The sequence below is a fragment of the Microcaecilia unicolor genome, chromosome 5, assembly GCF_901765095.1.
Source record: "Microcaecilia unicolor chromosome 5, aMicUni1.1, whole genome shotgun sequence".
In the NCBI taxonomy this organism is placed as follows: Eukaryota; Metazoa; Chordata; class Amphibia; order Gymnophiona; family Siphonopidae; genus Microcaecilia; species Microcaecilia unicolor.
In genome coordinates this window covers 207,053,070-207,066,392 of record NC_044035.1, presented here as the reverse complement: position 1 = coordinate 207,066,392, position 13,323 = coordinate 207,053,070, and the positions used below count along the sequence as shown (strand labels likewise).

At 44.3% G+C, this 13,323-nt stretch overlaps 1 protein-coding gene across 1 annotated transcript in view; it reads right to left on the bottom strand.

Moving 5' to 3' along the window:
- SLC12A3 (solute carrier family 12 member 3) overlaps positions 1-13,323 on the bottom strand; it is a 1,234,282-nt gene that overhangs the window by 396,440 nt on the left and 824,519 nt on the right. The window contains 1 exon segment of the mRNA XM_030203718.1: positions 7,213-7,319. Coding sequence (XP_030059578.1) covers positions 7,213-7,319 — 107 coding nt within the window.

The window sequence follows — 13,323 nt, the reverse complement described above, 5'->3', positions numbered from 1 at the left end:
CGGGCTCGACCGCATTGGCGCTGAGAAGGGCGGAGAGTTCCTCTGCAAGTACCTGCTTGTGATGGGAGCTGAAAGACTGAGCTCCCGGAGGACAATTTGGAGGCAGGGAGGCCAAATTCAGGGCGTATCCGCACCGCACTATTTGGAGAACCCACTGGTCGGAGGTTATGAGAGGCCACCTTTGGTGAAAAAATTTTAACCTCCCTCCGACCGGCAGATCGCCCGGTACGGACACTTGTAGGGCGGCTATGTTCCCGTGGATCCAGTCAAAAGCCCGTCCCCGGCTTTTGCTGTGGAGGCGCAGGGGGCTGCTTAGGCGCACGCTGTTGACGAGAACGAGCGCGCTGGGGCTGTCCCTGTGCCTGACGAGGCCTTCGGGCCGGCTGGTTGTACCTACGCTTCGCAAAAGAATAGGGTGCAGCCTGCCGGGCCCGGGAAAAACGTCCACCTGTGGAGGTGGATGCTGAAGGCGCCCGGTGGGAGAGCTTGTCGAGAGCGGTTTCCCGCTGATGCAGTTGGTCCACCATCTGCTCGACCTTCTCACCAAAAATGTTATCCCCCCGGCAAGGGACGTCGGCCAGTCTCTGCTGGGTGCGGTTGTCCAGGTCAGAGGCACGCAGCCATGAGAGCCTGCGCATCACTATACCTTGGGCCGCAGCACGAGATGCCACGTCACAGGTGTCATAGATACCCCTGGACAGGAACTTTCTGCACGCCTTCAGCTGCCTGACCACCTCCTGATAAGGCCTGGACTGCTCCGGCGGGAGCTTCTCGACCAGGTCCGCCAGTTGTTGCACATAGGTCCGCATGTGAATGCTCATATAGAGCAGGTATGATTGGATGCGGGTCACGAGCATGGAGGATTGGTAGGCCTTCCTCCCAAACGAGTCCAGAGTGCGAGACTCCCGCCCCGGGGGCGCCGAGGCGGTATCCCTCGAACTCCGTGCCCTCTTGAGAGCAGAATCCACGACCGCTGAGTCATGGGGCAATTGTGGCCGCATTAGCTCTGGGTCGGAGTGGATCCTGTACTGGGACTCTGCTTTCTTGGGAATGGTGGGGTTAGTTAATGGTCGCACCCAGTTCCGAAGCAGCGTCTCCTTAAGGACATTGTGCAGCGGCACCGTGGAGGACTCTCTAGGTGGTGATGGATAGTCGAGGACCTCGAGCATCTCGGCCCTCGGCTCTTCCACAGAGACCACGGGGAAGGGAATGCTGATAGACATATCCCGCACAAAGGAGGCAAAGGAGAGACTCTCGGGAGGCGAGAGTTTCCTCTCCGGTGAAGGCGTGGGGTCCGAGGGAAGGCCCGTAGACTCCTCTGAGGAGAAATATCTAGGGTCCTCCTCTTCCCCCCACGAGTCCTCATCCTCGGTGTCGGACATAAGCTCATGTAGCTGAGTCCTGAACCGGGCCCGGCTCGACGTCGAGGCACCAAGGTCTCGGTGTCGTCGAGCGGTGGACTCCCGCGCCGGCGGGGACGGAGCTCCCTCCATCGACGTCGACGGGGACTCCACCTGCGTGGCGGTCGAGACCGGCACCGCAAGCGGCGGCGGTGTCGACAGCCCCGGCGCCGGGCTAGAGCTCGCCGGCACCACAGTCATCGGCGCCGAGGGCGCAAGCACCCCCGGCGCCGGCACAGCCTGGCGCATCAGCCCTTCCAGGATCCCCGGAAGGATGGCTCTGAGGCACTCGTCCAGGCCCGCTGCCGGGAAAGGCGGTGGGGCCGGTAGGGGTGTCGGCGCCAGAAGCTGCTGGGGGCCAGGAGACGGCACCGAGGTGCCGGAACCCCGATGCGTCGGTACCTCCACAACCGACGGAGACCTCTCCTCTCGATGATGACGCTTCGGCGTCGCCTCCTCTCCGAGATCCGGATGCACCGAGGGCGACCGGTGACGACGCTTCTTATCTTTCTTGCGATGCCCGTCACCGGCGCCGGAGGGCATGGAGGAGGAGGAGGTCGATCCCCCTCGGTCTCGAGGTACCGGGTCAGACAGGGTTCGGTCCCGTGGCCCACGAGCTGAGGGAGTGACCGGGGCCGACTGCCCACGCGGCCTCTCACCCCCACTCTCACCGGAGGACCGGCGGGCCGACGGGACCTGTTCTCCTGGGGTCGCTGCCATCGGTGCCGATGTCTCGGGCATCGATACCGGTACCGAAGGGCCGGGCGTCGATACCGATGCCTTCGAGGTCGACGTCGAGGGGCCGGCGCAAGTTCCAAAAAGACGGTCCCGCAGAACTTGCCTCGCAACCTGAGTCCGTTTCCGGAGACCGAGACACAGAGAACACGACTTGATATTGTGCTCCGGCCCGAGGCACTGGAGGCACCAAGCGTGGGTGTCGGTCTGCGAGATCGGCCGGCCGCAGCGACCACACTTTTTAAATCCACTCGGGACCTTCGAGGACATCGACGGAAAAATCGCGTCGGCGAAGTCAAAGTCGTCAATGGTGGCTGAAATCACACCACGAAAAGGAAAAACGACCGTGCGGCCACTAGGCCGCAATGTGGCGTCCCCGCTGGAAGCGAGGGAAAAAGGGGAGCGCGTGCTCCACACGCGCAGGGTTTCTCTTTTTTTTTTTTTTTTTTTGAAAAAAAGAAACCGGACGGTAACTAGACCGAAATAAACAAAGAAAAAAGCACGATCGGCGTAAACGCGATCGAAATCCGGCGGCTGAATCCGAGAGAGCGGCGAGGCACGACTCTCTCCAGACGTGGAAAAAAAGGAACTGGCGGGAGCGGTTGTGCACGGGCGGGAAGACGGCCGCGCATGCGCGGTGGGCGTGCCCTGCGTGCCGACCGTCCCGCGAAGCTTCTTTCCGGTTGGTGGGGGCTGCCGTGGACGTCACCCAGTCGTGAGAACAAGCAGCCTGCTTGTCCTCGGAGAAATACTATTACACATTCTAGAATACTTCGGAATCGGAGGCCCAGTTCTCAAATGGTTCAAAGGATTCCTCACCACTAGATCCTACCAAGTTATAGCGAATACTGCAAGATCACCGCCCTGGACACCGGAATGTGGAGTCCCTCAAGGATCCCTCCTTTCACCTACAATCTTCAACCTAATGATGACACCACTAGCCAAACTCTTGGCCAATCAAAACCTTAACCCTTACATATAGGCCGATGATGTCACAATCTACATCCCGTTTAAGAAGGACTTAAACGAAATAACCAACGAGATCAACCAGAGCTTCCAGATCATGCACTCATGGGCGGAGTCATTCCGGCTAAAGCTCAATGCTGAAAAAACACAATGCCTAGTTCTCACCTCCCAATACAATGCAAACAATTACTCCACTATAACCACACCTTACTGCACACTGCCTATATCAGAAAACCTGAAAATTCTTGGAGTCACCATTGATCGATACCTCACAGTCGATACCCACGTGAAGAACACAACGAAAAAAATGTTCCAATCAATGTGGAAACTCAAAAGAATTACACCTTATTTCCCAAGAAATATCTTTCGCACCCTAGTGCAGTCACTAGTTATAAGCCACTTGGACTACTGCAACGCCTTGTACGCAGGCTGTAAAGAACAGACCATTAAAAAACTCCAGACAACCCAAAACACAGCAGCCAGGCTCATCTTTGGAAAACCTAAATATGAAAGCGCGAAGCCCCTAAGAGAGAAACTGCATTGGCTTCCGCTCAAGGAACGAATTGAATTCAAGATTTGCACAACCATGCTCAAAATCATTCACGCAGATGCCCCACTCTATATGCTAACCCTAGTGGACCTACCGCCCAGAAACGCCAAAAGATCGGCCCGCAAATTCCTAAACCTGAATTTCCCCAGCTGCAAAGGAGTGAAGTACAAACAAGCTTATGCTACGACCTTTGCATACAAAAGCACACAGTTTTGGAATGCGCTACCCAAAACCCTGAAAACCATGAACAATCTAACCAGCTTCCACAAAGCTCTGAAAACACACCTCTTTAACAAAACCTACACTAACCACCCTCAATGATACAATTCATCCCCCAAATCACCCAAACACACCTAAAACATTTCTCATACAACCTACCCAACATCAGCCCATCTATCACCTCTCTTACCTCAGCTTATGATCAACTGTATTTAAATCATGTACTGACTTTATCATAACCTTACTCTGAGCCTGCAAAAAGGTGGGATAATGTAGGGTACAAATGCAATAAATAAAATAAAAAAATAAAACTTCCCATTTTCTCTCTATTTTATAACAGCTCTTTATCTGATTCCTCCAGCTCATTCACTAAAAATTTTGGGATTTGTGTTGGACACTGAGGGCCCTGTTTACTAAGGTGGGCTAGAGGCGTGCTAGTGTTTTAAGCATGCGCTAACAATGCTAATGCCCATAATATTTCTATGGGCATCTACACAGTTAGTGTACCCTAATTTTTGGCACATGCTAAAAACGCTAGTGCACCTTAGTAAACAGGGCCCTGAATTAACTATAGAGGCTCAGATCTCTGCTGTTGAGAGATCATGTTTCTTCTTCTTTACTTTACTAAACTTGGTAACTTGCCTCACCAAAGTAAAGCTCAAGGCAGACAATAAATTTAAAACATGCAGGGCCTTGTTTAGTAAGGCGTGCTAATGTTTTTAGCGTGCGCTAAACGCTAGAGTCACCCATATAGTCCTATGGGTGACTTAGCATTTAGTGTGAGCATTTAGAGTGGATGAGTAGCCTAGTGGTTATTGCAGCAGATTCTGATCCTGGGAAACTGGGTTCAATTCCCACTGCAGCTCCTTGTGACTCTGGGCAAGTCACTTAACCTGCCATTGTCCCAGGTACAAATAAGTACCTGTATATAATATGTAAACTGCTTTGAATGTAGTTGGAAAAACCTCAGAAAGGCAGTATATAAGTCCCATTCCCTTATCATTACCATGTGCTAAAAATGCAAGTGTGCCCTTAGCACAGCTTAGTAAACAGGGCCCTCAATGTAATAACCACTGTAAAAACTTCTACATTACTTAAGAGCTAGATTGAAAACCACACTTGTAAACTCTTTTTAAACATGGTGTGATATTGAAATTGACGCAGAATTAATGGTATAGAATTCCACAGTTTTAGCCCTATAACTCCAAAGGCACACTTGGTAGGTGACTGCAGTTTTATACATAGGGAATCTTGCTACTCATTGGGATTCTGCCAGGTACTTGTGACATGGATTGGCAACTGTTGGAAGCAGGATACTGAGCTAGATGGACCATTGGTTCTCTAATGAATATACAGAAAAACGTTTTGGAAGGAATGAAGCTCTCTTTTTAGTTCATAAAAGCTCAAAAAAAGTTTCAAGTACACTGACAATCCAACCACAAAACAATAAGGGGGTCTTTTACAAAGGTGTGCTAGCGTTTTTAACTCACGGTAAAAATCAGCTGGGCATCTTAGTGTTTAGCACCAGCTGATTTTTACTGCGAGTTAAAAACGCTAGCATGGCTTTGTATAACTCCCGATCAGTCCTCCTAGAATCCTGTATTTCTTCCAGAATAAATGCTCAGTGTACTTCAACACAAATATTTAACTACAACTCTTTAATGTCGACCACAAACCTAAAGGCTGAACCTGTATCCATTTCACAACCAGCTTCAAAAAGACTGAAGCACGAACAAAAATCCCCAGCCAAAATGGTGAACAGTGGGAACAACAAAATTATGCTACAGTCAATAATGGATGAGATAATCTCTCTCAAGGGAATACTCCAAGATAACCATTGCACACTGACAGAACTCAAAGAAGAAATCTCCAATATGAAAAATCAACTAACACAAACCAAAATGGAAAACCTAGAAGTTAAGTGCGACATGAACTCAGAGATTGTCTTCTCCCTGCAACACAAAATTAAAGAAATATCACCACTTCAAAAAGATCTAGAGGACTTAAACAATAGATTGAGAAGAAACAACATATGCACCCTTGGGATAAAAGAAGGCATGGAGGGCTTGGATCCCATATCTTTTTTTGAATCTTTTCTGCCAAAGTTACTGGATATCACATTTGATAAATCACTTGAAATTGAATGAGCGCACCCAGTTCCCTCTTCACACCCGCAGAAATAGCAACATCCCAGGCCCTTTATTCTCAAAATATTTTGATATCCTCAAGTTCTGCTTATTCTACAAAATGCAAGGATAAAAGCGCCCCTGGTATATGAGGGCATGAATATCACAATCTTCCCAGACCTAAACAAACTTACTGTCCAGAAGGGAAGACATTTTTAGCTCTCTATGATTGCTTGAAGTCACTTGGGGCCCAAAAACACCTGTTATATCCTGCTGTGGTGTGTGTCACTGTGCACAACAGCACACGTTCATTCGAAGATCCAGATGCCTTACAAAAGCTTCTGGACTCAATTTGAAAAAAAATAGACCTTTACAGTGCTTACACGTTCTGTAACTATTGTCCTTAACAAATAACAACTCTATTGCTAATTTCAGATAATCAATATAAATGTGTGTGGAGAAGTGGCCTAGTGGTTAGGGTGGTGGACTTTGGTCCTGGCGAACTAAGGAACTGAGTTTGATTCCCGGCACGGGCAGCTCCTTGTGACTCTGGGCAAGTTACTTAACCCGCCATTGCCTGCCGCATTGAGCCTGCCATGAGTGGGAAAGTGCGGGGTACAAATGTAACAAAACAAAAAAAATTTACTTAAACCACTCTGCAATATCCAATATAGGTTTCAGTAAGCAATGTTCTATTGTAAATGATTTGTTTCTTTAACTTAGCTTCTTTGTTATAAGACTTAAATATCTCAATTTGTGTATTTTGGAAGAAAGGCAGGAGGGGAAGATATGATAGAGATATAAATCCACAGGTTTGTTATAAGACTTAAATATCTCAATTTGTGTATTTTGGAAGAAAGGCAGGAGGGGAAGATATGATAGAGATATAAATCCACAGGAGGCAGGCCTCTTTCAATTAAAGGAAAGCTCATAGGATGAAGGTGAAAGGGGATAGACAGAAGTAATCTAAGGAAATACTTCTTTATGAGAAGGGTGGTAGATGCATGGTAGAGCCCCTGAGTGGAGGTGCTAGAAATAAGGACTGTATCTGAATAGAAGATAGCATGGGATAAGTGCAGAGGATCAAGGGATACTAGAGATTAATAGCTGATATGAATGGGCAGACTGGATTGTCTGCTGTCACTTTCCATGTGTCTAAATAGTTCATTCACCTTGCTCTTTACCCAGTTTTATAATGAAAGGTTTTACAACTTACTGCAGTATTCCAATGTAACTCTCCATGTTCAATGGATGAGCAGATTGCCAGTTCTTCTTATATCCAAGTACTAGGATGTTTGGCTTCATTCTTCCAAGACCTGCTGCCTTTTGTTCAAGAGAGATTAGGAGTCAGAAATTAATGCATGAACGACTACTATAAAATAGTAGGGGTATGCATATATTGGTGTGCCTTAAATCAATTTAATACATGTTAATCTATAAATTGACATATTAAGTTAATTAGCATGCATTATAAACTTCTAACATGCATTTTTTAAAATTAAAATCTATGTGTGAAACAAATAAAAAAAGTATGACAGTTAGGGAAAACCTCCAAACAAACTGAAATTAAACCAAAACGTTTTGTCCTGTGCACATCTTTATAAAACGGTACTCAAGAGTGTGATGGTTGGGCAAACTGATCATGTGACTCTGAAGTTAAGTTACTCTTAATGCTCATGAATTCAGAACATTCTGCCCAATCTGTCAAACAGTCATTTCTTGAGTACAAAAACATACCAAACCAAATAATGGAGCAGTGGAACAGTGTTTTGGAATGATTGTACACCTATATAAGACAGACAGTGGGTAATTTTGTGTTTCCTATGATAATACTTTGATAATTTACACCTGATTGGATACATCTGAAGTGGCACTTAGAGGGTGATACTATAAGCACATGAAACTATGTTTTTTGTTTACTTATATAGTTGTATATTAAGTATTGTGTATGAATGATTTTGTCTTATTTTTTTTATTATTGTTCTCATGTCTGTTCCATATAAATGCACAACCGTTCTAAACAAATTGTGACAGCTCCTCTGACACAGGCAAAAATGCTGAAACATTTTGGGATACACACTGAACTATGGAATTTGTGGCTGTCTTTTTTTTGTTTTTAATTTTGTTTTTTTTTTACTTTTATTTATATTTTTAAGGACACTGTTAACAAAACAAAAATAAAGTAAATTAAACAGGAAAACCACAAAACCACATCAAGGGAGATAGGTTACTATACAGACAATGAAATACTGTATTAAAGAGGAAACAAAGTTAGGATAACCTAATTCAAATTCTGCGCCTCATCATTGAATGCACTCATTATAGCCTAAATACCTTATTTCTCATGACCCTTAAGAAATTGCTCCAATTGCAAAGAATCCCCCAAAACAAAATCTTTGTCCTGAAAAGAAAAATTACATTTACATAGTAATTTAAAAACAAAAGAAGCACCTAGAGCAAGAACTCTTTGTTTTTTTTTAATGATTTTATATATGTAACTGTAGCTCCAGATAAGTACCTCATTCCACTGCTCCATTCTTTGGATTGATTTTGCCTGTTTCTTAATGTTTGACAAATACAATCATTCTAAGGGGCCCTTTTACAAAAGAGCAGTAGGGCTATTTAATACATTTTTATTCGATTTTAAGGGTAACAAACATCCAAATTCAATACAAAATACATGTTTTATAATTTCCATTCCATAAGAGAAACTATATGATAACAGACATTTAACTGGATAAAAATTAAATAATGTTGTAGTTCAAAAGCAGTTCAAACTCCTCTTATTGACCTAGTAGTGCATTCACTCTGCAGCTCCTCAGTACCTCTCCACTCTCATCTCTCCCTACATTCCTCCCCGGGAACTCCATTCACTGGGTAAATCTCTTTTATCTGCACCCTTCTCCTCCACTGCTAACTCTAGACTCCGTTCCTTTTATCTTGCTGCACTATATGCCTGGAATAGACTTCCTGAGCCAGTACGTCAAGCTCCATCTCTGGCCGTCTTCAAATCTAAGCTAAAAGCCCACCTTTTTGATGCTGCTTTTAACTTGATCAGAACCCTTATTTTATCATCCTCACTTTAATATTCCCTTATCTCTTGTTTGTCCTGTTTGTCTGTTCTAATTAGATTGTAAGCTCTGTCGAGCAGGAACTGTCTCTTCATGTTCAAGTGTACAGCGCTGCGTACGTCTAGTAGCGCTTTAGAAATGATAAGTAGTAGTAAGTAGTAGAATTGCGTGAATACACAACAAGTATACAGATAAATAAGCATATATACACTTTAATGGAAGTTATATGAAAAATTAATAGTAATTTGGAAGAAAAAACCCAAAAACAAAACTAGGAGGAAAGGGGGGGGGGGGGGGCGTGATTTAGATATTATGCTCAGGTGGCTATTTAGTTGGATTTGATTCCAAAAATTGTTGCAGAGCTAACCAAATTTTATGATTAGATATCTAAAAATTACCTGTACAATATTTATGAATTTGTAAGACATTATTCCACCAAAAATGTATATTAAGTTGTGAATTATCCTTCCGATTGGATAGTACATATTTAAGGGTAAATGCTATCAATGTGTCAAAAAGTTTAGATTTGTAAACATCTAAAGAATGATCTAATGTCAATGAACCAAAGATAATCTTTTTACGAGTCATAATTTCAGTAAAATTAAATATGGATGAAATAATTTGCCATACTTTGGTCCAAAATAAATTGGTACAACAACATTCACAGATTAAATGGAGAAGAGTACCTTGATGTTCATTACATGACCAACATAAGTTATCTTTCGACAGAACTGCAACCTTCATTTTTTTGAAGTCCATAAGACTCTATGATGTAGGAAAAAAAAAGAGATTGGAGGAAGGTTGATGAAGAAATGGGTTTACTTGTTTTAGCCCAAAAAGTACTCCATTGAGTAAGAGAACAATGTAAATCAGATTCCCATACTGAACGAAGACCTGTCTTTTCTTTAAAGGTTGATTTAATTAGAAATTTGTAAAGTTGAGATGCAACATGTCCTTTTTGGTGAGCTGTGATGATAAATTGAAATAGGGAAGGTTGAAGTGTGCGTGGAGGGGCATAATTGAATGTCGCCGGTGAAATAGATCACCGGCGATGTATTTTGGCAGCGGCGCAACAGCTGGTTGGAACTGTATTATCGAAAAAGATGGTCGGCCATCTTTTTTTCGATAATACGGTTTAGGCCGGCCAAATGCCAGAGTTCGCCGGGTTTGAGATCGCCGGTTTTGTTTTTCAGCGATAATGGAAAAAATGCCGGCCATCTCAAACCCGGCGAAATCTAAGGCATTTGGTCATGGGAGGAGCCAGGACACCAACCGGGCACCCTAGGGGGCATTTCTAAAAATTAAAAAAATATATACAAATAGCTCCCTTACCTTGGGTGCTGAGCCCCCCAAACCCCACTCCCCACAACTCTACACCATTACCATAGCCCTTATGGGCGAAGGGGGGCACCTACATGTGGGTACAGTGGGTTTTGGGGGGGGGGGGTTGTAGGGCTCAACACTTAGCACCACAAGTGTAACAGGTAGGGGGGGGATGGACCTGGGTCTGCCTGCCTGAAGTGCACTGCAACCATTAAAAACTGCTCCAGGGACCTGCATACTGCTGTCAGGGAGCTGGGTATGACATTTGAGGCTGGCATACAGGCTGGCAAAAAAGTGTTTTATTTTTATGTTTTTTAGTGTGGGACGGGGTTGGTGACCACTGGGGGAGTATGGGGAGGTCATCCCCCATTCCCTCCGGTGGTCATCTGGTCAATTGGGGCACCTTTTTGAGGCTTGGTTGTGAAAATTAAAGGACCAAGTAAACCCGGCAAAATACTGCTTAACACCGTTTTTTTTCCATTATCCGCAAAAGCCGGCCATCTGGTAGCCACGCCCATGGCTGCCCATGTCCCGCCTTCGGTTCACCACCGACACGCCCCCTTGCACTTTTGCTGGCGCAGCGACGGGAAAGCGGTGATGGTGTCAAAAATGCGGCTTTCGATTATACCGATTTCGCCGCTTTTGCAAAATCGCCGGCCATCTACCGATGTCAGAAGATGGCCGGCGATCACTTTCGAAAATAAGCCTGATAGTAAACTTGGATAACGATTGGACGTCATAAAATGTTGTAACTGTATCCAACGAAATTGTTGATTTGGATACAATCCAAATTGTGTTTGTAACATTGGGAAAGAGTTCAATTTATTATTAATCAAGATTTGATCAAGGGACCAGATTCCTTTATTCATCCATTCTTTCCAGAGTATTGACTTATTATTAATTAAAATCATTGAATTATTCCAGATCATTGAATGAATATTAAGATCATATGGAATTCCCATTAGTTTGTCTAACTGTAAAAGACAAGTAAAGGAAGAGAGGATTATGATATTACCCTTCAGAGTATCTAATAAACTAAAAGGTATATGGTGATGTAGACAAAATGGTTTCCAAAGTTCCTTTTCAATTTGTAACCATATTGGAATATGTTCAGTGTCGCTCAGTGGCCATAGGGATGCTTGTTGTAAAATAAAAGACTTCTGATATTTTAAAAAAAAGTCAGGAAAAGAGACTCCTGCTTTACCTTTCAAATTTTTGAGTGTAGTAAGCGCTGTTTTCGAAATCTTATTTGCCCATAGAATTTGACTGAGGAGTTTGTCCAAATGTTTATAAATGTTTTTGGTAAATAGAACAGGGATCATGCTTAGAACAAAATTAATTTTTGGTGCAATCATCATCTTGATAGTGTCTAGACGACCCCACCAAGAAAGATGAAGTGGAGACCAAGATCTGAGATGAGATTGTTTCGTCAAGAGATGAATTTAATTGTATACCTAGGTATTTTAGACCTTTGGATGACCAAACGAGCCCAAAAGGAACTGCTATATTTGGAGTAGCATAAATATTAAGTGGTAAAATTTCAGTTTTCTGAATATTAATTTTGTAACCAGAAAAAGCAGAGTATGTTTCTACAAGATTGAAGAAGTGAACAAGAGATTGTTCAGGATTCTTGAGAAAAAGCATGAAATCATCCGCATATGCAGAAACTTTAATCTCCTGTGATCCTACTTTAACTCCAGTAATCGAAGATGAGGATCGAAGGGCTAATAAAAAAGGCTCTAAAGCAATATTAAAAACCATTGGTGAAAGTGGGCATCCTTGTCGAGTTCCTCTCTCGAGTATAACTGGTTCAGAGAGAAAATTATTAGCTATGATTCGCGCTGAGGGAGAATTATATAGGATTTTAATTTTGTTCACAAAATACTCATGAATTCCAATCCATTGTAAGACATGAAAAAGATACCACCATTTGACTGTCAAATGCTTTTTCAGCATCTATTGATAGAGCAACTATGGGGTTTGGATCCAATTTTGCATGAATAGAAACATGGTTCAGTTTTGGAGGCCGTATCTTGCGAAGGATGTTAAAAAAATGGAAGCAGTGCAAAGAAAAGCTACGAGGATGGTATGGGATTTACGTTCCAAGACGTATGAAGAGAGGCTTGCTGACCTGAACATGTACACCCTGGAGGAAAGGAGGAACAGGGGTGATATGATACAGACGTTCAAATATTTGAAAGGTATTAATCCGCAAACGAATCTTTTCCGGAGATGGGAAGGCGGTAGAATGAGAGGACATGAAATGAGATTGAAGGGGGGCAGACTCAGGAAAGATGTCAGGAAGTATTTTTTCACGGAGAGGGTGGTGGACGCTTGGAATGCCCTCCTGCGGGAGGTGGTGGAGATGAAAACGGTAACGGAGTTCAAACATGCGTGGGATATGCATAGAGGAATCCTGTGCAGAAGGAATGGATCCTCAGAAGCTTAGCTGAAATTGGGTGGTGGAGCAGGTGGGGGGAAGAGGGGGTGGTGGTTGGGAGGCGGGAAATACTGCTGGGCAGACTTATATGGTCTGTGCCCTGAAAAGGACAGGTACAAATTCAAGGTAAGGTATACACATATGAGTTTGTCTTGGGCAGACTGGATGGACCATGCAGGTCTTTTTCTGCCGTCATCTACTATGTTACTATCCTGCTTATAATCGAACGAGAATAACGCCCAAGTTCCGACCTAAATCGGGAGATGGGCGTTTATCTCACAAAAACGAATAACGCGGTATAATCAAAAGCCGAATTTGGGTCGCTTTCAACTGCACTCCGTCGCGGATGCGGACAAAGTGGACGGGGGCGTGTCGAAGGCGTGTCGAAGGAGGAACTGGGGCGTGGTTATCGGGCGAACAGAGATGGGCGCCCTTCGCCGATAATGGAACAGTTTTGAGCTAGAATTTAGGACACTTTTCCTGGACCCTGTTT